At 46.1% G+C, this 25,514-nt stretch overlaps 2 protein-coding genes across 2 annotated transcripts in view; one reads left to right on the top strand and one right to left on the bottom strand.

Moving 5' to 3' along the window:
- The window catches only part of LOC102869155 (short transient receptor potential channel 2-like), a 43,364-nt gene extending 22,874 nt beyond the window's left edge, over positions 1–20,490 (top strand). Inside the window, exons 10-23 of the mRNA XM_006885721.1 lie at positions 588–696; positions 1,551–1,593; positions 2,547–3,260; positions 4,548–4,754; positions 5,607–5,771; positions 7,193–7,367; positions 10,240–10,440; positions 10,530–10,692; positions 11,528–11,620; positions 14,309–14,501; positions 15,013–15,140; positions 15,484–15,562; positions 19,032–19,161; positions 20,099–20,490. Coding sequence (XP_006885783.1) covers positions 588–696; positions 1,551–1,593; positions 2,547–3,260; positions 4,548–4,754; positions 5,607–5,771; positions 7,193–7,367; positions 10,240–10,440; positions 10,530–10,692; positions 11,528–11,620; positions 14,309–14,501; positions 15,013–15,140; positions 15,484–15,562; positions 19,032–19,161; positions 20,099–20,490 — 2,792 coding nt within the window. The remainder of the gene's footprint in view (positions 1–587; positions 697–1,550; positions 1,594–2,546; positions 3,261–4,547; positions 4,755–5,606; positions 5,772–7,192; positions 7,368–10,239; positions 10,441–10,529; positions 10,693–11,527; positions 11,621–14,308; positions 14,502–15,012; positions 15,141–15,483; positions 15,563–19,031; positions 19,162–20,098) is intronic.
- A 771-nt stretch (positions 20,491–21,261) lies between these two features.
- ART5 (ADP-ribosyltransferase 5) lies at positions 21,262–24,087 on the bottom strand. The gene is made up of 4 exons (XM_006885720.1): positions 24,031–24,087; positions 22,281–23,010; positions 21,446–21,478; positions 21,262–21,365 (listed from the first exon to the last, which is right to left on the bottom strand). The coding sequence occupies exons 1-4, from the start codon at positions 24,085–24,087 to the stop codon at positions 21,262–21,264; spliced, it is 924 nt and encodes a 307-aa protein (XP_006885782.1).
- Between the last annotated feature and the right edge of the window lie 1,427 nt (positions 24,088–25,514).

Genomic DNA, 25,514 nt, shown 5'->3' with positions numbered 1-25,514 from the left:
TGATAGGACCATATGGTTCTTGTTCTTTGCCTTGTTGATGTGACTAAGTATTCTTGGCTAAGATAATTCAGTCTGTAGTTTTAGCCAACTGTAATTCAAGACAGGTCAATAATCAGATACTCAGATAATCTCAGTAAGGTGAGGAAGAGACATGGAGCCTGCCTTCAGGAAATAATACCAGAAATCAGAAACAATACAGTGCAAACTAGAGAACCTAGAATTTCCTTCATATTCAATTTCTACTTATTTCTTAAGTCTATTCATATCATACTTTTTTGCCCAAGTCTTATTTGATTTTAAGTTCTGTCTCCTAGCTAAACTCTTATAGCATTCCCTGATTCCCTTAGGTTTAACACTTTTTGCTTTCCACTTTGTGTCATTGTAATGTGCGTTTAAGACTTGTCTTCACCACTAGATTCTACCTCCCATAGTAAACAGTAAGTGACTGGTGGAGACATGAGCAGGAAGCGTCTCTGGTGTGAAGTATTGAATGGTGGTAAATTTACTGCATTTGGCAGTAGACTGCTTGGAGTAGTGTTCTCTCTTGAAGTAGGCACCTTAAACTTACCGCCTTCTCTCCTTCTTAGGCTCCTTCACCGTTGAGATTCTCCCCCTTCATGCTGCCACTTGTGGAGAGACCTCACCACCTTCTCCAGCTTCTTCCTCCTCATCACCATCTTCATCCCCACCTGTAGTGTGGATTCCCTCCCCAGAGAGCCCGTCACCCAACTCCTGGGTCCAGTGTCCTATCTGCCAATTCCAGTTCTCAGCAGGAGAAGTGGAAGAACATGCCAGCGTGTGTGGAGAGTTCCAAGAGCCATGAGTGCTTGTGACCTCACATCCCCTCCCCATGCTGTGCTGCTGTGGCTCAGGATGGGGATCTCTACACAGCCGGAAGGGCAGAATAGGCCCAGCTGCTCTTCCCTCGTTTTGCTCACCATTTCCCTCAGGATTCTGTGTGAAGGCAGCTCTGGGTGCAGCTTATTCCCTATTCCTAGTTGTCAAGACTTCTGTCACCATGGAACCTAATTATTCCAAGGATTTCCCTGTCTTTTTTCCACTTTGAAACCTCAAGGATAGGATTTCATGATCTCTCTAGGGTTTTAGAACACAGTCCAGAAGTTCTTCCCTCCGTGGTAGGAGCTCATCCTCTTGCCCATTTTCCTAGAAATAGAACTGAGGCTTATTTAAAAGAAAAACAGTGGTTTTGAAGAGTAGCCTGACATTTCAGCACCTTGCGACCTTAACTCTCAGTGTCCTTTGTGAGTTCCTGTTCTGTAATTGGGTAATGGTTCTGCTAAATTACTTTGTGTATTTTATTTATTCTGGGCCAAGTGTTGACCTTCAGTAACTAAGAGAGAAAACCCTTCCTATTATAGGAACTAGACAAGTTAATGACTGAGGAACAGTTTGGGGCTGTGGAACCTTGGGCAACACTCATTCCCCATCAGCACAGTGAGGTATTTGGGCTACAGTGCCTCTAAATCCTCTCCAGCTAGAGCATTATAAATTCTCTTCCCGCCTTCTTTGAGTAACTATCCTTTTCCCAGTAGATTTCATTGTGTGGCACTAACACTAGCCCTGGCCCCCAAGGTACAGGGCAGAGGGGACGCAGCTGGTCCTGGCAATGGGAGGGGCCCAGGGCGGGGCTTTAAATTGGTAGAAAAGAAAACGCCAGGCACCATCAGGAAAACAGACAGCAAGAGTTCAGTCTTTCAGTCTCTGCCCACACAACAGGGTACAACTCATGGATCCCCTCACGGTAAGAGACCTTCTCCCCACCTTCCCCTATTGTGGTCCCATTTCTGCTGGTAGATGGAATGGTGGGGTTTGGTTTTAGAGAGGCAACAAGAACAGTCTAGCTGTCAAGCACGGTATGGGCATTGCCAGTGGGTGGGAGAAAAGCTTCAGGAACCTTCAACCAGGACCAAGTTTCAAGAGGAGGATGAGCTTAGTTTTTTAGGTCTGGGAGCAACTGGGAGAAGTGTTCCCCAAAGCAGAAGACCTAGCTAAGAGGATCTGGTTGGGAAGCAACTGTGACTTTGCTAAGAGGCCTGGTCAGTGCCAGAGGGCTGGGAAAAAAAACAGTTCACAGACTCTTGTGTGGTGGACTTGTCTGGACCTGCCTGTCAGATACTCTGGGATTTCCCTAGGAATGAGCAGATGGGAGATGAAGTCAACAACATGAAAGCTAGGTCCTGGGCACACTCTCTGTGCCTGCATGTGGAAATGGGATGCCAGCCTCCCCTACTTTTTTTAACATACCCACATTTGGCCCTACTGTGTGTGTGGTGAGGGTCCTGTGTGGGGGATGGAAATTGGATTGAGGAAGGACCTCCCACTTAGACCCAAATCTGGCACTTTCCTAACCTAAGAAACCACAAACAATAAAATGGTAAATAAAAATTTAATAGTGTGTATTTGGGACAATAATATAATGTTGGGATGAATGTCAAAGATTAAATAACTTGGGAGCCAGAGGGTAAGGGGGCACTTAGAAACAAAGGGTCTTGAAATATGGGGTCCTACCTTCTCCACTCTTTCAGCCACAGCCTAACTGGACAGAGATTGTGAACAAAAAGCTAAAGTTCCCACCTCCACTCCTGAGTGCCATCCAGGAGGGACGGCTGGGCCTTGTGCAGCAGCTTCTTGAGGCAGATGTAGAGGCCCCGGGTGGCAGTGGGCCCCCACGGAACGTGGAAGAGGCTGAGGACCGCTCCTGGAGGGAAGCTCTCAATCTGGCCATCCGCCTGGGCCATGAGACCATCACTGATGTGCTATTGGCCAATGTCAAGTTTGACTTTCGGCAGATCCACGAAGCACTGCTAGTGGCAGTGGATACAAACCAACCAGCAGTGGTACGTCGCCTTCTGGCCCGGCTGGAACGGGAAAAGGGCCGCAAAGTAGACACCAGGTCTTTCTCACTGGCTTTCTTTGACTCCTCAATTGATGGCTCTCGTTTTGCACCTGGGGTCACTCCACTCACCCTGGCCTGTCAGAAGGACCTGTATGAGATTGCTCAGTTGCTCATGGATCAAGGTCACACCATTGCACGGCCCCACCCAGTCTCTTGTGCCTGCCTTGAGTGTGGTAATGCCCGCCGCTACGACCTACTGAAGTTCTCATTGTCCCGCATCAACACCTACCGGGGCATTGCCAGCAGGGCCCATCTGTCACTGGCCAGTGAGGATGCCATGCTGGCTGCTTTCCAGCTCAGCCGCGAGCTCAGACGCCTTGCACGTAAGGAGCCTGAGTTTAAGGTCGGTTACTCATACTTCTTTAGACCCTCCATGCCTCCAAATATAGTTGAACCTATGGTAGGTATTCAGGGGAACAAAATGAAAAGTTGAAACCACAAGGGAGCTTATATTTTCATGGTGGAGTGCAATCTCATCTAAGGGCATCTAGTCTTGTGGTTGCAAAAGCCTCATCCTAGAAAAAGCTTAAGTTCCCACTGGATCCGAGGAAGGAGAGAGAACTTAGACATGTAGATTGCAAACAGCTGGACACACTGAGATAATGTTCAATGTAGTATGTCCTTTAGTGTTGGGGAACCAAATGATGGGGCTCTCTAACTTGAGATCACAAGCAGGGAGAGTCTGAGGGGTGTAACACACTCCTAACACATTTCATTGTAGATGTTGCTAACAGGCCTTCCAAAGTCCTAGAAACAAGAAAAGCTCTGCCTCCTGGTGGAAGACTCCACAGAAGGAAGCTTAAGTACAGAAATGAGTGGTTTAATACAGGTGAAAAAGAGCAGGGAGCATACAGGGAGTAGGGATGCAGTCCAAAGTAGAGAATATGAAGGGAGCCTGGAGGCAGGACCAGCCAGGAGCTCTAAATATCACCATTCTGCTTCAGTCCATCTGTCATCCATTGACACCCTCTCTGTGCCAAGTAGACTAGGTCTCTGCCTTCAAGAAGACCATCAGATAGGGAAACAAAGATGCCAGGATGCAGTCCGAAGGATATAGTTATGCCATAGGGGCTGGAAAGAGAATGCTCCCTCCCACCTGGACTGTGGCAAAATAGGACAATAAAAAGCCTACACTTCAAAAGGACTTTCACAGATATTCCCCTCCATCTCACAGCAGCCCCTGTGTTGATCTGTCTCGTCCAGGGTGTTCCTCCTGCACTGTCCACCCTTCCAAGAATGATGTCTTTTTCCAAAGACTGATCCTTTCTGGAAACATGCCCAAAGTGTGTGAGATAAAGCTTAAAAATCCTTGCCTCCAGGGAGCAAGTAATAGGGGCTCAAAATAAATGAGCACATGAAAAGCTTAGGAGTGGGGATTAGAAAAGGAATAGGATTTTGGGTTGAAGTGACTTAGTGATGAGACAGAGCCATATTTTCAAGCACTGACAAGAAGTACCTCAAAACAAAGAGATGGGTAAAATGATGGGGTGAGGAATAAAATAGTTGACCATGGTAACACCAGATGTAAGAAAGGTGACACAAAGGCAAGGCCTAGGCCCACTGTAAGGCTGATTTAATTGGGCTAAGTCTGCAGGGGCACACAGATACATACAGGCCTGCCTCCCTACAGCCTGAGTACATTGCCCTGGAGTCCCTGAGCCAGGACTACGGCTTCGAACTGCTGGGCATGTGCCGGAACCAGAGCGAGGTCACTGCAGTGCTCAATGACCTGGGTGAGGACAGCGAGACTGAGGCTGAGGGCCTAGGCCAGGCCTTTGAAGAAGGCATCCCCAACCTGGCGCGGCTGCGACTGGCTGTCAACTACAATCAGAAGCGGGTCAGCAGGGCCCTAACCATCTCTACCCTTTCCACCCTGATAGTTTGCCCTGCCACTTGTCTTCTCTTCCTGCCCCCAGGACCCTTCTCAGAAACTGATTCTAAACCCCTTCTATCTAGACTCTTGATCCTATGGGTCCCTGACTCTCTCCTTACCTTCAAGATTAGCCTCTGACCTCTGCATAGTCCTGAAGATTCATTACCAGAACTCTACCCTCAAATCAGGACATCTAGTTTCTGACTTACCTGCTAATTGACTTTGAGCTAGTCCTTCTACTTTGTTAGATTTCACTATCTCCATCTAAAAATTAAACTAAATCTCTCAGGATTTAGAAAGCCCTGGTCACTGGGTCATCAGACCTCCTGCAACCAACCTAAAGACAAGCTCTTGTTCCCTTTCTGACCTTCTCTTAAGTCTCTTTCTCCTCACCCACCTTGAGTTATCCTAGCCCACTGATACAAAATCTTCCTTCCTAATAGTACCCTTGGCCCTACCATCCAAGTTGCCAAGCCTCTCTTCCCTGTCCCTCTTCCCCTCAAGAGCATGCAGATAGGTGGCCACATCTCTATGAAGGCAGGGAATCTTGGATACTCAACCTCATCATAAATTGACTTGGAGTGAAAAATGTAGAATCTGAGGAGTCCAAGAAAAATTTCTTCACAAAGAAGGAACACTGAGACCCAAAGGGGTGGGTTCTGCCCAAAGTCACATGGCAAATGAATCAGTCTTCTAAGCTGGCTGACATACGGAGGAAGGCAGGCTGGCTTGTTCTGTGGTGGGGAAGTGAAGGCTGTGCACCCAAATGCTCCCCTTGTTCCCTCCCTGCCTTGTGGTCCCCTCTCCTCTGCTCAGTTTGTAGCACACCCCATCTGCCAGCAAGTCCTGTCCTCCATCTGGTGTGGGAAGCTGGCTGGTTGGCGAGGAAGCACCACCATCTGGAAACTCTTTGTCTCCTTCCTCATCTTCCTCACCATGCCCTTCCTCTGCATTGGCTACTGGCTGGCACCCAAGTCCCAGGTACTAAGAATTATGTTAATTATAATTCCTTTATTGACACTTTTTCTATGTCAGGGCCTGGACTGGGCATTGTACAAATATTCCCATTAAGTAACCTTAATGGAAGTGGCCTACAAGGTGGGTGTTAACGTGTCTATTTTCTAGAGCAGTGTGAGAAATAGAGAATGCAAAAGCTTTTTAAAAAAATGTATTATTTTTGTATGTGTACCATCAAATTAAATCTGACTGGTACAGGAGAAGATTGTCCCTCCTCCAGCAGAGCATCTGGTGGATTTGAACCATGTACCTCTGGAATTGCAGTGCAGCTCCTTGCCACTAGGCCACCAGAGCTCCCTACAAAGGCTTCTTTTTGCCCATTGTAACAGTAAGAATGCCAGGATTTAAACAGAGGCCTTCCTGCCTTCTTTACTCAACAAATATTTCATTGAACCCCACTGTGAGTCTGGCATTGTACCTGGTACTGAGGATGTAATGAAAATAAAGCCTGTTCCTGTTAACCAGGAATCAGGAACCTGTGGGGAGGGGTGGCATGGAGCAGAGAATGTAAAGCATTAGAGAGACTAAAAGGGATTCTAGGTAGCAAAGTATAAAGGCAAATTGGTGAGAGGAGCAGGAACCAGAGACAGAAACAGATTATCCAGAGCCCCATGAACCAACAACCCATGTTAACACTTGGACTGCATCCTTGGGAGGCCACTGTTGGATTTAATGAGGTAAGTGACTCCATCAGTTTTGTGTTTGGTAACAATCTCTCTACTAGTGAATATGAAGGATGGATTTGAGGGGGAGAGGGAATTAGAAACTCAGAGTATGGAAACGTGAGTGAGAGGATGCAGACTGCCTCACCCATGCCTGGCCTGGGTAACTAGGTCACATTCTGAGATGAGGGGGAACAAGTTTGGGACAGAAAATAATGTTGGTGTTTTTTGGGGTTTTATTTTAACTCACTTGGTCTTGAGGAATTTATGGAGCTCACAAAGTCAAGTGGGTTATCTGGAAAGTCTTCTATTTCTTGTCTGAAAACAGGAAATAATAACACCTCATATGATTGTGGGCAGTTCTGGTGGCCTAGGAGTTGAGTGGTGGCATAGGAGTTGTGATGCCAATCTAAAGGCATGTGGTTTGAATCCCATCAGCTACTTCATGAGATAAAGATAGACAATCTCCTCCCACGCAATTTACTGCCTCCAAAAACCCACTGGAAGGCCAGCTAGTCAGTTCTGACTCAACAGTACATAACAACAACATATGTAAAGGAAATAATAGATGTGAAAGTGTAGGGCCTGACACGTACTTAATAAATGTTTGAATAAATGAGTGAATGTGAGAAAGAGAAAGTCCTATGTGGGTTGAACAGAAAGAGCTTCCAGTGGCAGACATGAACAGAACTGGAGCTGTGTTCTCTTCCTTCTCCACCCAAGCTGGGCCGCCTCCTGAAGGTCCCAGTACTGAAGTTCCTGCTGCACTCTGCTTCCTATCTGTGGTTCCTCATCTTCCTGCTCGGAGAGTCCCTGGTCATGGAGAGACAGCTCAGTACCTTTCGTGGTCGCAGCCAGAGTGTCTGGGAAACTTCACTACACATGGTTTGGGTCACAGGTACATGTGTGAGGCCCTTTATTTGTGACAGTCTCCTTTAAAGGGCCTCCTCATTGCTCTCCACGATAAGCAGCCAGTAGGAGTCCCCAGTGCTATTGATGCCCACTGAACACGTAATCAGACCCCTCTGGACTTGCCATGCCAGAGGACTCTTCCTTTTCATTCTCAGTCAGGGACTCTAGCATGCTGTCCTAAAGATCATTAAGTGAACAGAAGTGTCACAGACCAAATTGTTATGTGCTAATTGCCTTCGACTTATAGTTACCCTATCCTAAACCAGTCTCACTGTTTCCAACACACCCACCAAATTAAGATACTCAAATCATACTATTTATTAAATCAATAGATGATATATTGATGGTGGTGGTGTACAAAGACCAGACTTGAGCTTTAAGCTGGGGCATGTGGCAGAGGTGCCTGAGACCAATACTTGATTGATATATGTGAGAAATGTAGGGGCAAGTGTACCTGGCCACAGCTATGGTTTACCAGTTATCCAGGTGAGCAGTTGGTGAAATGCATTTTCATTCCTTAGGCAGAAGATACATGAGGCCAAAATGAGTGTACCATTGGGTAGCTCACTAAAATTTGGTGAATAGGGAAAATCTTACATGCTTCATGTGTATTCAGTGCCTCATGAAAATTTATTGTCTCTCAGTCATTTCATCCCTTTCTATGTCTGTTCACACATGCATGCTAGACTTAATTTTTTTATTTAACACATCATGTAGGTTACTAACGTACCTACCTGTACCAAATAAATTCTATTCTTTCTATTTGCTTCATTGTTGTTGTTTAGTACAGCAGAATAGCTCATATTCTCAGACAATTTAGTAAAAGCATAGTACCAATAGGAATACCCAGAATTCTACCTTGCCTCTGGCTGGTGATGTCAGCAGGCTTTCTGAGTGGCCCATTTCTCTCTGCCCTCCTCTCATTTAATTCTAGCTCAGTTAGAGAAATCCCAAAGCACTTATACACCAAGTTCCCTTTTCCTCTCTGGACCATGCCAAAAATAATTCCAGAAAGGAAATTTGACCAAGAAACTTCAGGAAAAAGAACAAAATCAGCCTAAGAAGTCACTTCCACCTGTAAAATTACTAAACATTTACTGACTTGTGCTTTACTGGGTATAGATAAAATCAGTATAGTTCCTATAATTTTTTTGGGGAAAGTCTTATATGAAACCCTGCAACCCCGAAGGCACTCAGTTCAAATCCATAAGATGCTCCACTGGAGAATGAGGGGCAATCTCTGCCTGTGCCAGTCAGATCCAACTTGACGGCACATACACACACACACACAAAGAAACAAAATTCATTCATTCTTGCAATAAGTATTTGCTGATGCTATATTATGAGTAAACCTCTCAGAATATATGGATACATTAAATATGCTTCTGTCCATCTCTTCAACATACACCCACCCCATCGTCACAAGGTGGTTTCCTATCATACAGAACTGATTTCATTCCTAACCACGTTATGCTCCACTTGCCTCCAGCACATCACTCTTCCTAGAGTCCTCTCCTTCCCATGATGCCGTTTTGCTTGGCTGGTTCCTACTCTTTATTCCCGTCTCAGCTTAACTCTTACTTTCATTGAGAAATTTTCCTTGATTCTCCAAATAAGGATATTAATCCATTCCTAAATACTTCTATAATTGTGTTTCTTTCTCCTAATCCTCAGTCTTAGCATTTGATTGTTTTTAACATACCTGCTTACTTGACTATCTCCTTCACTGGATTATAAACCTTGGGAGGACAAATTGTGTCTCTACTATTCACCACAATACCCCAAGACATATGGTAGGAACTTACTCTTTTATAACAGGACCTTGCTCTGGGTACTGACAACAAAGTGATAAATTAGATGTAATCTCTGCCCTTGAAGGCCTCCACCTTTAAGGGGAAACAGGAAGAAGAGGGAGGGATAGGCCCACATGGAGCGATTCTGTAGTGCCTTACCTCAGTCACAGAGTGATGGGCAAAGTGTTACGGGAGTAGAGTAGGAAGCAGTTCACTCCACCTAGTTAGGGAAGGCTTCACAGAAGAGGCAATACTTGACCTAAGCCACAAAAACCAGTCTTAAAAAAAAGAATGGAAGGATTTTCAAGGTAGAGGGAACAGTGAGTGAAATTGTTCCATCCAGGGAGTAGAGAAGGGCACAATGTGGCAGAATCACTTGGTTAGGGGGTGAACTACTACTACTACTACTACTACTACTACTACTTACTGCTACCTGCTACTACCACTGCTACTACTACCTGCTACTTACCCCTGGGCTTGGCACTCGGCTCCATTGAGACACTGGCATCCTGGGCAGGCTGATCATTTAGAGCCCCTTCAAAATGACACTCTTTCAGTATTTGTCCAGTACTTTCTAGTGGAGGGCAACAAGAAAATGATTTTATGGTAATTATGTATATTCATTCTACTTGACTGATCAAAGCAGACCAATTACTAGGAAGGAGAAATGACAAAACAGTTTTGCTTCTTAATAGTTCTTATTGATTTTTTTTTTTTTAGATTGTCTGGTTTGCTTGGTGATTTTCCAAGCCAAACAACTCAGAAGGAATAGTAAAGATTTGAAATTCAAAAAAATCCTTCTGTCCCAATAAACAACTTCTCCCAGTATTCCTCGGTTTCTGGCTATCAGCTGACAGACATGGCTGCTGGTCATGGGAGCGTTCTTTAAAATCCTTTTGTACTTAAGTAGATCATATGCTTACATTTTTATCAACTTATCCTGGTGATCTTTAGCCCGCTCCTCCCCACGTTGTCTGATTGTTTCCCATATGCACATAAATTCTGCCCTGGAAGGAGGAGGAGAGTTCTGCCCCAGCCTATCGTGATCCCTGTCCTTGCTTTCAGGCTTCCTCTGGTTCGAGTGCAAGGAGGTGTGGATTGAGGGGCTGCGCAGTTACCTCCTGGACTGGTGGAATTTCCTGGATGTCGTCATCCTGTCTCTCTACCTGGCAGCCTTTGCACTGCGCCTCCTCCTGGCTGGACTTGCCCACATGCACTGTCAGGGCGCCCCAGATGGGACTACCTGCCACTACTTCACTACTGCTGGTGAGAACCCCCATCCCAAATTCATCCTGGATCCCCTAAGGCCTTTTCTTTGGCCCTCAGCCCCAGCACCCCCATTCCACCCTGCACAGAGAGAAGTGAGTGGCGCACTGAAGATCCCCAGTTCCTGGCTGAAGTGCTCTTTGCTGTCACCAGTATGCTCAGCTTCACCCGACTGGCCTACATCCTGCCTGCCCATGAGTCTCTGGGCACTCTGCAGATATCCATTGGCAAGATGATCGATGACATGATCCGGTGTGTACCATCCTTCCTCAGAGCAGCCTCCACTCAGCTGCCTGAGATGTCCCAGCTACAGCTGGAGCACAGGCATTCTTACCCCAGGTTCCTTGCGTAGATTCCAGCCCTGAAGCTACAGACACATTTACAGAGTATGCATGTTGATACATTTCCCTGCAGAGAGGGCCTATAACTTCAAGCCAGTTGACAAAGAGGCCCATGACCTTAGAAAAGGCTAAGAACCATTGAGAACAGAAAGTGTTCTCAGTTGGGAGCTCCAGGCCCATTTCTGCTGTAATTTCTCTATGTGGAGCCTCAGTTTCCCATCTGTATAGTAAGGACACTGGACTCAGGTCTCTAGGTCTTTCTGACTCTGAACCTGCTCTTTCAACACATGGTATTACCTGATCTTGGTGCTTATCACCAAACTTCTACCCATTCCTGTATCATCTCACCATCTCAGCCCTTCCTGAAAGGTTGGCCCATCTGAGCTTTAACTGATTGGACTCAATACTCTATTCTTGAAGGAGAGCTCCTGCTTTGACACTCACTTTCCTTAATCCCTTGTTGCACATTTTCTTCCCCTCCGGTCTCCTCTCCCTCCCTTAGCCCACCCCAAAATACATCCCTTATTCCAGGTTGTTGTCATATGGTACCCACTTAGATCCCTTTTCACTTCCCATGGCTAATTTATCTATTCTCTATTTTTAAAAAATTTTTCTATTCTTAAAAACTACCACATTGCATTGGGGTAGGGAAGCTGTCACCAACACTCCTAACCCCTCTTCCTAGAGCTTGACTTCTCCCAGAGTAGAGATCTGCACTGACTCCTCCCCTTCATATTTCCTGTCAGATTCATGTTCATTCTTATGATCATCCTAACTGCCTTCCTCTGTGGCCTCAACAATATCTACGTGCCCTACCAGGAGACAGAGCGGCTGGGCAAGTATGCAGGGGCAGAAGCTGGATGGGCAAGTGGGAGTCTGGGACCTAGCAAATTCCAACTTCCTCCCTGCCTCATTTATTCACCAAATAGCTATTTCTCTTGTTTGCTTTCTCCCTCATTGGTTCACTCTATCACTGAGCCGTTTGTTCATTTGCTCATTTACTTACTTTCTCTTACACTTTTTTCCTCCCTCAATATTTTATTTGGAAAAAATTCAATCCTATGAAAAAGTTAAAAGATGAATGCAATGAACATACACATGCCCTTCATGTAGCTTCAACAGTTGTTAACACTGTACCACATTTGCTAGATCTTTTGCTTACTTTTCCCCCTAAAATATTTAAGTTTCAAATATCACAGCTTCACTCCTATGTTCTTCGGTATGTCTCCTAAGAGCATAACTGTAAAACCATTATCGCCTTCCAAAAAATTCAACATCAATATCCTAATATTGGGGGCTGGAATCCAGTTTAGAAGTCATCTGCAGCAGCCAGATTCTACAGAGGCTTTTTTTACTTGTCCTGGTGAGAATTGGGGTGGAATGTTGACTTACTAATGGGTGTGAGATGATGTGATTCAGCCTCCTATCTAAAAATGCTGCCAAGCCAAAGTTGGATGATTTTAATCTGTGGCACTCAGGCCTGGTTTTAATTGGTTTTGATCAAACATTCTTCTAAGTGGTAGAGCACTGGTCTGTCCATTTGCTGTACAGAGGTAACTCTTGGTTGCTGTGATGCTAAACACTGTGACACTGATGTGTCAAATGCAATAATTGTTCCCATGGTGAACAATGTTTGGTAGAACTTCCCGATTAAAACAAGCTTGGAAGCAGGAATGGCTTCCACTTCCGAAATAGCTTGCCTCCAGAAACTCTATGAACCTGGAAAAAGGATGAAAGTTTGGTAAGTGTTCATGTCTTTCGTTCATAGGGTCGCTATGAGTCATCTATGGTTCGATGGCACTTAACAACAACAACAACATCCTAGTATTATCTATTAATAGTATTTACTCATATTTCCTCAATTGCTAGAAAAATCTTTATATTGTTGTTGTTGTTTATAGCTTTTTAAAAATTCAAGAAGTTTCAACCAGTATCATCAATTGTGCTTTGTTATATATCTGTGTTGTTTCTTTCAGTCTAGAGCCTTCTCCTTACCTTTTCATTGGCTTTCATGGCAAATGAACTGTCTTGAAGAGCTCAGAACAAGTTTTTAGGTATAGAGCATTTTTCACAATTTAGATTTACTTGGGGTTTTTTATTGTGATTTTTGTGAAAGTTTACAGAAAGCTTGAGTTTCCATTCATTCATTGATATACTTTTTTTTTTCATCCCCCTCCCCTAGATTTACCTATTTTGTCAAAGATATTGCCTAGTTGATGAGATATACTTCCCATTGTATTAGGAGGCACACAATGTCACTTGGTTAAGACAATTTGGTAAACCTTTCTACTGTAAAGGTACCTCGTCCCTTTCAGTGATCTGAGTTATCTTTTCCCTTTTTGGTAAGTTGACTGACCAGCCTTTTGTAAACTGGCTTTAGCACCCACAGATGATCGTTACCTGAATCAGTTATTATAATAGCAATTGCAAAATGGTGATTTTTCTACTTTTATCATATCTTCTACATTTATTATTATTAATATTGTTATTGTTATTATTATCTTTAAGAGGAGGGCCTTAGTAATGCTATTAGACTCTCTGGACATTAGATCTAGTTCGCGAGTCTATCAGAAATGGTGAGGGTAGCAAGGGACAGGGCAAGGTTCAGATCTGTTATACATTAGTGTCACTATGAGTTCTGGATGACTCAATGGCACCTAACAACAAAAACGAAATTTATTTATTAGCTAGAATTCTATAAAGAAGTATTTTATTCCTCCCCCTTTTAAAATATCATCTGGACTCCAAGACTTTTTAAAGATAGTAATTCATTACAATCATCCTTTTTATGTTCAAATTATCCTAAATATCGCCAATAACTAGGAAATTCTGGTAGCTTAGTGGTAAGGAGTCATACTGTCAAAACAAAGCCTCATGGTTTGAATCTACTACCTGTTCCATGGAAGAAAGATGAGCAATCTCCCCCTGAAGACCCACTGGAAGGTCAGCTATGCATCCATTTCAACTCAAGGGTACACAACAACAACATGGCCAATACTTCATTCTCATGCCTGCTGTTCACTTACTCTTTCACTCTTCATGCATTCACACTTTTTTAATTAGTTTACTTTCTTGGTCATTCAGACATTGACTTGCTTTGGACAATTTTTACTGCCTTCTCCCTCCCTTCCTATCCCTGGTAACCATCCAAGAATTCTTCTACTCATGAGTAAACCTTTCCTTAGCTTTTTATAATGGTACTTACCAGAATTTTTAAAATGTTGGTATAATTAGTATCTACCCTAGTCCCCATAATGTCCTGGAAGGCAGAGACTGTGTTTGTCTTGTTCATGGCTATATCTTTTGAACATAAGACACTACTATGTGCTCAGTAAATATGGGTTGGCTAAAACAATAGAGGTGTCGCTCAGAAATCGCAAATGTCTGGATGGACCAGAGTGACCCAAAGGCTTTCATGGAAGCAGAATCCCCCTCCTGGGTCTTGGAGGACAGGGAAGAGTGTGTCTGAATGGAGCAAGCTCATCTCCTACCTTTCACTTCCTATCTTTCTTGGCCTGGCATGTTAGTTTCAACGAGACATTCCAGTTTCTGTTTTGGACCATGTTTGGCATGGAGGAGCACAGCGTGGTAGACATGCCTCAATTTCTGGTGCCTGAATTTGTGGGCCGGGCCCTCTATGGCATCTTTACCATCGTCATGGTCATTGTACTACTCAACATGCTCATTGCCATGATCACTAACTCCTTCCAGAAGATTGAGGTACGTGAACTGAGGTCAGCTTTGGGCAGGGAGAAGAGAGGAATGGATGGAGAACAGGGTCAAAGATGTTAAGATCTTTAAGCTCTGCCTCCAGCTATTTTCTTGTTTGACACATCATACAAATTTTTCTCTTTAGGACTAATTTTATTCACCTGTAAAAGGTGGCCCTTACTTATGTTATCAGAATCTCTGGACATCAAGCCTAGTTATTTTCCTACTTCATAGTGGGAGGTGGGTGTTCTGGAAAAGCAGTTATGAAAGTACAAAGGAAGAGGGAAGGAAATGTGTGGTCTAGGAGTTGAAGGCTGGAGAATAAACAAGGTGTTAAAAGGATGAAAGAAAGGAAAAGCTGAGGTTGATAGGGAATATTATAGATAAAAATGGGGGAGAGGAAAGTGGTTAACATGATGAAGAATAAAAGGTTTGAGGCCTAGGGAAAAGATAAGGTAGAGTGAGCAAGAAACCTGGGTACCAAGCTAATCCTGCATCATCTCTTTCCTCCTGTCCTCAGGATGATGCTGATGTGGAGTGGAAGTTTGCTCGCTCCAAGCTCTACCTGTCCTACTTCCGAGAGGGCCTGACACTGCCTGTGCCCTTCAACATCCTTCCCTCCCCCAAGTCCATCTTTTACCTTCTCAGGTAACTTCAGAGCTCTCTCCTGATTCCACAAAGATATATCCACCTTCACTCTAGCTCCTGCCCCTAATTTCCTAGGCCCTGTCCTCTGATGAAGCAAAGTGATTATACTGTGTTATGTTTGGCTACTAACTAAAAATTTGGTACTTTGAACTCACTGAAATAATACACAGCTGCTCTGTTGACAAAATATGAGGAAGTCTACTCCAGTAAAGATTTACAGCCTCAGAAACCCTATGAGACAGTTCTACTCTGTCTTTCAGGGTCACTGTGAGTTGGAATTGGCTTGACAACAGTGGGTGTTTGGTTTGACCTCTAACCCTTTCCCACCATCTAAATCTCTCAGGAGAATTTTCTGGTTCATTTGCTGCTGCTGCTCCTGCTGCAAAACTAAGAAGCCAGACTATCCCCCAATCCCCACCTTTGTGAGTATCCTGTCTGCTTGTTTGTCTTCCTTATAAGGGACATTCAACTATCTTGTCTGTGCTTTCTGTTTATCTGCACATTCTTAGCATGCCTGTCTTTCCAGAAGGGCTCTTCCAAATTCCTATTCTCTCCTATGGCTTCCTTTCCTTCCTTTTTAGATCTGGCCATTTCCTAAATTTCCAGCCCTGTTGTCACTAGGCTTAAAAAGATGGATGGTCGTGCTACCCTCACCCCAGGCCACTGACACTCATTAAGCTCCAGAAAAGTCTTTGATCTGGTTGGACATTTTTTTAGAAAATGTATTGGAGAACTAACTAGAGAGCCTTCCCCAGAAATTCAGAAATCAAGGCTGATTGAGACCCACTAAGTCTTACTGGCCCTACATAAATGCCCCACTCAGACTGGCTTGGGAATTAAAGCTTCTTCTTCATTCAGACCAGTATTACTTCCAGGCCTGTTGTCATGTGCCATGAAGATTCACAGTAATGCTCTCTACAGCAGAACAATTCACTGTCAGGTCCTGCACCATTTTCAAAATCATGTTGTGTTTGAGCCCATAAGGATTTCTTTAAGTTAGGATGTCTAGGCCAGCTCTGTAGGGACACATTAGCTCTTATGCTGTAAGGTTCCTGGATACTCTGGTTGATCGGGAGTTTGTTCCGCAACCACTTATTAAAGCACACCTATGGTGGAAGATCTATTAACAATCTGTGTTATGCAGATGACACAACCCTGCTTGCTGAAACTGAGGAGGACCTCATGCACTTGCTGCAGAGGGTCAAGGACTGCAGCCTTCAGTATGGACTGAGGCTCAATGTCAAGAAGACAAAGATTCTCACCACTGAACCAATTGGCAGCATCAGGATGGATGGCGAAGAGATTGAGATTGTTCACAGCTTCAGTTTGCTCGGCTCCACAGTCAACACTCTTGGCACCAGCAGTCAGGAAATCAAAAAACATATTGCGATGGGAAAGTCTGCTGTTAGGGACCTCTCTAAAGTACTCAAGAGCAGCGGTGTCTCTCTGGAGACTAAGGTGTGTTTGATACAGGCCATGGTCTTTGCAATCACTTGTTATGCATCAGAGAGTTGGACAATGACTAGGGAGGACAGAAGGAGAATTGATGTCTTTGAGCTGTGGTGCTGGAGAAGAGTATTGAATGTACCATGGACTGCCAAGAAAACAAACAGATTCATCCTGGAGAGGGTTAAACCAGGCTACACCTTGGAGGCAAGGATTCTGGGGCTTCGTCTGACATACTTTGGGCATGTTGCAAGGAGGGACAGGTCCTTGGAGAGGGACATCATGCTTGGGAGGGTGGAGAGATGGCGCAAGAGGGGAAGACCCTCTATGAGGTGGATTGATTCAGTGACTAGGGTAATCGGGATGGGTATGTCAGAGGCAGTGCAACTGGCACAGAATAGAGCAGAGTTTAAGGCTGTTGTACATAGGGTCGCTATGAGTCGCAAACGACTCGGCAGCACATAACAACAACAACAATACTGGAAACTAAAATACACATAATGACAACCCTTGAGGTGCCAACCAATGTAGAGCAGCCAAAAGAAATAGATTATAATTGTGTAGAAATCCTATGAGAGAAGCACAGGGGGCCATTGGAGCCCCAGGAATCAGCAAGTCTTCACAGAGATGCTGAAGGCAGAACAGAATCCTGAAGAGGAAGTAGGAGCTTGAAGGGAATATGGGCTTAGAAAACAGAATGTGCAAAAGCATAAGAAAGTATGACACAGCTGAGAAACTAAATGCCCAAGACTCTCCAGTTCTCAAGCCTGGTTCCAGACTATCCTGCATGAACACGTTCCCAGATCTCCAACTCCCAAATCTGGAGTTACTACCCTTCTCCTCCGTCCTTTTCCTGGCCCTGTCCAGGTTACCCAACATATGTTTGCAGAGCATGTGTCTGGATTAATTCTACACTTAGATGAATCTCAACTTCTTTGCCTGAGGTTGTGTTTTGTCCCTGGCTCTATGCTTTTCTGCTTCATTGCAATGGACAGTAACAGAGTCCTTCAGACTTCCCCACACCAGCCAAATGGTGTTCTCCTCTGCCTTCCACTGCACCCCCTCAGGCCCCAGCTTCTTCTCATCGCCCCCACCTCACTGTCAGATATCCCCTCCACACTCTTCCTGCCTCCTCAGAAATGGCCTCCCAAGCTCTTTATTGTACATGAGAAAGATTCTTTAATATCTTGTAGCTAAAAAAGATTAGACATTCTCTCTTTCTCTTTTTTTAAAATTTTTATTGTATTATTTTTTACGTGTACTGTCAAATCAGATCTGACTGGTACAGGAGGAGATTGCCCCCTTCTTCTCCAGCAGAGCATCTGGTGGATTTGAACCACGTACCTCTGGGATTGCAGTGCAGCGTCTTGCCACTAGGCCACTAGAGCTCCCTTAGACATTCTCTTTTTTTAAAAAAAAAAATTATTTTATTTTATTATTATTTGAGTGCGTGCACCGTCAAATCTGATGTGACTGGTACAGGAGGAGATGGTGCCCCTCCTTCCCCGGCAGAGCATCTGGTGGATTCGAACCGTGCACCTCTGCGATTGTAGTTGCAGCTTCTTGCCACTAGGCCACCAGAGCTCACCAGACATTCTCTTTTTTAAAAAATAAAATTTTTATTATATACTGGTTTACTTAAAAGCACACATAGATTGTTTTTCAAACCAACTCTTTCACATTTCCTTCACTCCCCCCTGTCATTCTCTCTCATAATTTTCTCTATCCCATTATCTCCTTTAGATAATTAATAAACCAAATAAAATACTATTTAGAAAACTAGATACTAAATAAAAAATTTTAGGAATTTATAGAGCTCTTAACTCTATTCAGGTATTATACCACACTAAGAGGTATTAGCACAATCTCCATTTAAAATGTGAAGAAATTCCAATTTTGAGAGGTTGAATACTTTGTCTGAAGCTCCCAGCTGTTGCCTGACTGGACCGGGATCTGAATATGTCTTCTTGGTCCTGTGCTATCTGTTACGGTGCTGCTCCACTCTTCTACATCTCCCACACCTAAGTCTGTCCCAAGGCCTAACAGTGGTCCTAGAATCAGTCATCCTAATTTGCATATTTTCCACCACATTTGCATGAGCAGGTCCACATAGGTACCTCCTTGCATTTCTGCCCCTAATTCTTTGCAGGATTTGAAAGGTTAGGTCAGTGGCAGGAAAGAAAGGTCAGATCTGTCCTCAATTTTGTTTCTGTTTACCACCCACTCACTTTCCTCCCATAATCCCCTCCCCGTTCCTCTAGGCTTCTGTCTTTCGGGACTGCAGGTGAACTGGGGACAGACCAGTCTCCAGGCGAGGGCCCGCCAGAGATGGAAAAGGCTGCAGTTGTCCTGTCTCAGCTCTCTATGCAGAGCTTAGAGGTGGAGCTGGTGATTAGAGGAAGTTGGAAGTAGGGAATCTTTCTCACACTTTCTTTCCCACTCCAGGCCAATCCTGGGGCAGGTACTGGGTCTGCAGAAGCAGAGAAAGGATCATATCGACTTCGTGTCATCAAGGCCCTGGTCCAGCGCTATATAGAGACTGCCCGACGAGAGTTTGAGGAGACTCGTCGGAAAGGTTAAACACCTCCTTGCAAGCCTTCCCCTTTGGAATGGTTCCTTGCTCGTCTGGATACATGCCTCACCCTCAGACTCACGTCCTCTCCAGCCAGCATTTATATGTGTTTCCATCCTGCTCTGCCCTTGGAAGCCACACTTTCACGGTGTCACACCTTGTACCCAACTCCCCCCATTCATATGTCAGTTCCACTCAGGAGCCCTGATGCATAACGTAGGCTGCTGACAGATATTTATTCCTCTCATTTTGTTTAGTCCTTCATTTCTACCTCATTCTCTCAGGTTCTCATTTGTTCTCATTCACTTTTTTACCTATTCACACATTCACTTGATTTATGATCCCTTCATTCATTGACCATCCAGCTAGATTTCTTGCTTAGTGCTTCTTCGTTCCAGGCCCTGACAAGGGGGAGTACATGGCACAAGAACTCATGGGAAGCTTACACCTGGCTTGGAGGGAAGAAATCATCGTATGAGGCAGAGAATGCTTAGCTGAGAAAAGCACAAATTGCAGCAGGAACCAAAGGAGGAAAAGAACCTATCATTTTGAAAAATCATGAGAAAGAGTCCCACAAGTTAGAAAAGGGAGAAATGGAGCTTGACTTGGGCTCTGACGTATGAGTGAGGGTCGGACAGATGTAGATTGAGGAGAGAGCTAATAGAATTAGATGTACAAACTTTTACTTATTGACACTTTTTCTGCCCCTTTATATTTCCCCTTTTATATCTCTTAAGCTAACCCTTCCCTACCTTGCTCAGTCTCTCTGTCCCAGACTTTGTCTAGTCCCCAGCCATTAAGGCAGTCAGTCCCTCACCTCCTCCAGTTCTCCTCCCTCAGACCCCAGACAGGGCACCCCTTGAAGCACTGTTGGGGTTAGAAGTAGCACAGGTAGATTCATCTTATGAGAAATCTCCCTTCAATATTCTTTCTCCCCCAGACCTGGGCAACAGGCTGACGGAGCTGACCAAGACCGTGTCTCGACTGCAAAATGAGGTAGCTGGTGTGCGCCGGACTCTCGTGGAAAGAGGGGCACCTCGACCCCCTGATGGTGCCAGCATCCTAAGTCGCTACATCACCCGAGTGCGTAACAGCTTCCAGAACCTGGGGCCCCCCATCCCTGAGGCCCCAGAGCTGACAATGCCCGGGACTGTGGAAACCCAAATACCTTCCAGAACTGGGCCTCAGGATGCTGGAAGGGCTAGGACTCTGGCTTCTGGAGAGCCTGGCCCTTCCTCTCCAACACACGTGCTAGTGCATAGGGAGCAGGAGGCAGAGGAGACCAGGGACCTGTCCCAGGAGGAGGGTGTGGGGATCATGAGGGAATCCTAGGCTGCATGGGGTCCCTTTTCCTGTCACTGAGTAAAATAGCCTAGATGAGACTAACAAAGTCCATGCTGCTTTCTTTGCCTCAATAAATTTCTACTCTGAATATCTAATGCTTCCTGAGTATGTAACAATATTTGCTGCTGATGTTTTGAGGCCCTGTCATCTCCTCAGGAATGGACCTTCGAGGATAAGCCAGAGAGAAGGTGGCTTGCTCTGGGGTCCCAGATATTGGGATTAAGATTCTGCCTTGGACTTCCTCAAATCCTTTGGTGGAAAGATTCTGGTCTAGGAGGCAGAAGGCCTGGCTTCAATACCTATTTATTCTCTGATCTTTGGCGAATGGATTCCTTCCTTGGTCTGAGGAATCCATCTGTTCTAATTTCAGGATTGTTGGGAGCAACCTCTGGCTGCTAAAGCTTCTGGGTTTGCAAGTTATACTGTGTGACAGGGATCAAAAGGGTTTTCAGTCCTGAGTCTGGCACAGCCACAAACACGCCAGCCTCATGGAAAAAACCAATCATGAAATTTGATGTCTCCACACTGTAACACCATTTAATCAAGTGGCCACTACCCTTGTTTGTCCCAGGAAGTTCCCTCCACACAGTGGGGTTCCCTCCGCCCCGCCTTGGCCTCAGATTCCCTCCACATGCTGGTCTAGGGAGACGGCTGCTGAAGCTGGGTCTGGAACCATTTCTTCTTCAAGGCTCTTCAAAGCCTCTGCTTCATATGAGAGCCACCAGTTGCCAGGACTCCTAATGGGTAGATTCTGGGCTTTCACGAGCCAGCTCCTGAGAACTGGAAACCAGATGACAAAAGCATGGACTTCCGAGAGAGCAGAGAGAAGGCCTCCTTGAAGGGTGAGTCTGGCTGCCCCCCTGCTGGACAGAGAAGAAAGATGTTAAAGGAGTTGCAGTGGGAATTGAAACAGCTGAGGAAGGGCACAAGAGGCGTAACTCACCAGGTGCAGACACACAGTCCCGTCTCTTCTCTCCTGCAATAGACAACATGGTGAGGCCTTCCTGAAAACAGACCCTCATCCCCAACCTTCCCTTCCTACCAGGCTCCAGCATGGGACATTTCCCCCTCTCAGTTCTACATGCAAACTTCTGACTTCCCTTCTTTCCCCTGGACCTTTCCAGATTGTCCATCCACGAGCCCTGCTCCTCCTCGAGCCCATTACTCCTTCATCCTGTCCCTTCCTTAGCACTTGGAAATAGCACCTACATATGTCTTGTCACTGCTACCAATCCCACAGCCTCCTGAGATCCAAAGCAGTACTTGGTCTCTTTCCCCCACTAGCTAACCACCTTAACCAAGTTCTTTTCATTAAGGCTACCTCACTGGTGAGGTAGTCCATGGTGAATTGTGTTCCTAACACAAAGGCTACAAATCTCTGGAGGTTCAAATCCACCACTGGCTCTGTGGGAGAAAAGTGGACAGAATCGTTCCCTTGCAATACAGCCTCAGAACTCCATTCAAGGGTCACTAGGAGTCAGAGTTTGAGCATCAGAAGAAGGGAACACTCTCTTAGATTGGACTATAGAGTTTAAGCACATGAATCGTTATAGAACACCTCTGGGTCAATTGAGAATATTAACAGATTTAAAAAAAAAAACAAAACAAAAAAACCCAGAGGATCTTCTGAGAGTAGAAACTGAGTTACAGAGGAAAATAACCCCAACTAACTTCTAGCCTTCAGCTTTCTCTTTACCAAATGGGTCTCTTTGAAGGACCTGATGATTGATTGGAGTTATCCTGGCTTATTTCACTTGTCCTGCTTCCCCCATGCTCACCACCCAGATAGGCGCAGTTGAAGTGGCTGCAGGTCTGATTATAGCTCCGGAGAGTCACTAGACTCCAGGCTCCATCCTGGGAGAACCTGGTAACCAAGAAGACTTCATGGGGAGGAATCAGCACCTCACGCTCCTCAGGAAAGACGGACAAGGCCTGGATAGGGGCCCCAAAGCAAGTCCTTAGAGAGAAGAGGGTGGCATTACCAAATCTGCGGGCCACTGCCTCATCCAGGGTACTGGAGGCGAATTGGCCCAAGCGGACAGAGTCCCCCAGCCTCTTGGGTTCAAAACGAAGGCTGCCCACACCTCGGAACACCACCTCCCCAGGTCCCCTGCTGCAGCCCCCACTGCCTCGAAGCAGCTGCAGGGCCCGGATCAGGTAGAAATGCAGGGCCTTGAAGGGGAAGTGCTTCATATAGAGTTCTCGGGAGCCACCGCCCATCCGCACAGCCTGGTTCAGCTCCGAGTACAAAGTGTTAGATGAGTTGGTATAGACCATGATGGCCACTGCATGCTGGGCCTGGAAGCCAGGCGGCAAGATGATCCCTTGACGCTTGTGCTCCCAGGCCTCCTGGGCTGCTTCCCAGGACTCCCGCAGCAGGGCATGGCGGGCCTTTTCTTCCTTCAGCAGGCTTGCTGCCTTCTCCTCCATTTCCTCTGTGCAGCCCATATAGGCATCATCAAAGGTGTCTGGGGCCAGACCCAGAGGCAGAATGGGAACAGCTTGGACCTGTGGAAAACAGAAAAGAGCCACACAGAAAAGGGTATGAGTTCAGAGCACTGAACAGAGGTCCTGGTGCCACATCAGTTCAGAAACAGAATCTCATCTCTGGCCACATAACTGGGATATGTAAACAGTTTGGCAAGGGCTCAAGAAGAGGCTTAATAAACACAGGCTTTGAAAAAAAAAGAAACACAGGCTTTGGAGTCAAGCAAACAAACTAATTTTTTTTTTTTTAGGTTTCAGGCTCATCACTTATAAAATAGGGATAATTGTAATTTCATAGGATTACTGTGAGGATAAACATGTTGGTCTTTACTCTGCATGATAACCCAAATGGGGCATCTTGTCATTAAAGAGATTCCTGCATTCCAAGGGAGGTGGGCTAAATGACCTCTAAACACTTTTTGGGCCTTAAGATGCAATCTACAGATGATGCACAAACGTACAGCCAATGCCAACATCCACCCTTGATACCTGACCCCTCCTCTCCTCTCCGACATTTCTAACCCCTCTCCTCCTTAGGAAGCCCTTGCAGGGGCTCAGCCACCACACCAGTTACTGTCAGCCCCAAACCTCAGAGTCCACTCCTGCTTTAGAAGCTCTATTCTCAAACTTAGGGCGGATGGGGTGGAGAAGGTCAAGTTCTCAGCCACCACACCAAGTCATGGTCCCCTTCGAGACCCCAGATCTCCTCCTGGTTTAGAAACCTTTATCCCAAGGGGATAAGGGGATTAAAGGATATTCCTGAAAGGAAAGATGGGATGGGGAAGGTCAAGCCCTGGATGCCAGGACTGCAGCATATGGGTAGGGTGAACCTACAGTAGGAAGTGGGCAGTGCAGACGAGAAAGTTTGAGGCAATCAGTATGGAGGAGCTCCCTGCAGAGCTGGAGAGGAAAATCATGAAGCTAAGTTTCCTATGGAAGAGTCTTTAGGAGAGGGTGTTGGATCAACCTTGCACTTCGTCTGTTCTGAATCTATCCCCCAGTTACCCTAACAAGAGACAGAGGGTAGTTCCCAGGAGTTACCTGCGAGAGGGTGTGGAGGCCCAGGCAGCTGAGGGCCATCAGCAGTGCCACCAACATCCTCCCTGGGGAGGTTCAGGAGGGCGAGGTCCAGGTGAAGGCGGGGCCAGCAGCGGAGGAGTCCAGGCTGTGATGGGCTGAGGGGCGGAGACTTGGACCCCTTCTTCTGATATATGAGGGGTCCCTGGACCAAAAATGGGGCCCGGGAGGGGCGGGGCTGGGGCCAAGGGGCGTGGCCTTTACTGTCCCCTGCACAACACGGGGTCTCGACTCTCCAGGCTCTTGGGTGCCCGGACAATCAGAGTCTTCTGCTAGGGGTGGTTTTTGACGATGGTGAAGATGGGGCCAGAGTATGATTTCGCCTGGAGAGGAGAGAGGGAGGGGGCTGAGGACCCACCTGGAGGTCGTAGAAGCCTAGAGCGGGAAGCGCTGGTGGTTGGGGACGGCTGGGGCATAGAGTCCGTGTGGGCACTGTGCTGTCCCGGAGTCCACTGATAAACAAAGTCCCCGCGGCTAACTATAGCCCCCGCGGCGGTAACCGGACACCGCCCTTCCCTTACAACAGACGCGGGGGTTGGGGGAGCAAGAGTGGCTGGGGAAGGGGCTGAGGGGCGTGACCTCCCTTCCCAAGGACAGTAGGCACTTTCTCCGGAACCCCGTTTGTCTCTGGGTGGGAACAGACTTGGGAGACTTGGCCTTCTCCTCTGATGACCCAGGGCACCCCTCTCCTCTGGCCCCCGAACCGCTAGGCCAGGGAGCCACGTGAGGGTCCCCGCCCTCCTTGGAGGTCATGCTTGGGTCCAGGACAAATTGCGTTCAGTTTGCCTAAGGCCCTAGCAGTGAATCTCTCGTTCTCCGTTCTCTCTTTCCTAAGCCCCTTCCCCTACCTCCCCAAGTCCGCAGAGTTGCACAAAACAGAGGACACGCTTTGTCTCTGATCCTCCGAGTCTAACCCCGCCCCCTCCCCTGACCCTCTCTGTGTGGAAGGCTCTCAGACTCAGGTGATTCAATGTTTATAAACACAAGCCTTCCCCCCCACTCCCAACCCCAGCCTCTGGGATTGTCTATAAATACGCTGGCTCCTAGTTTTGGATGCCCAATCAGAAGTAATGGGAGAAGGGGCCAGCTGGGAATCAGTAAATGACTGAGGAAGGCTTTCTGACAGGCTGTGGGAGAGGGGGTGGGAGGGGTCACTCCCCTAGAGTGGTCCAAGAAGTCGTGGGTTCCTGATTGTCAGGATTTCTAAAATGTTGCCTCGGAGTTACCGGCTAGCGTTGCCTTGTAACTTCATGGTATCCTTTGCAAAATACTTTCCCTAACCTCTTTTCTTTGCTTTCATTAAAATAAATATTTTTTAAAAGTACTGCCTCCAGGACTGAAGTGGGTATGACCTACCCAAAGGCCTTCATTGTGGTCTGGCTCATTTATTTAGTCTTTTTCTGAATCCCCCTCCTCTCAGATTTTTAGTCAAATAAAGGGGTTTTTTT

The sequence above is a fragment of the Elephantulus edwardii genome, unplaced genomic scaffold, assembly GCF_000299155.1.
Source record: "Elephantulus edwardii isolate Elephantulus edwardi_28Jun2011 unplaced genomic scaffold, EleEdw1.0 scaffold00044, whole genome shotgun sequence".
Classification (NCBI taxonomy): Eukaryota; Metazoa; Chordata; class Mammalia; order Macroscelidea; family Macroscelididae; genus Elephantulus; species Elephantulus edwardii.
The sequence above is the reverse complement of the archived record's forward strand: the minus strand, read 5'-3'. Positions and strand labels throughout refer to the sequence as shown.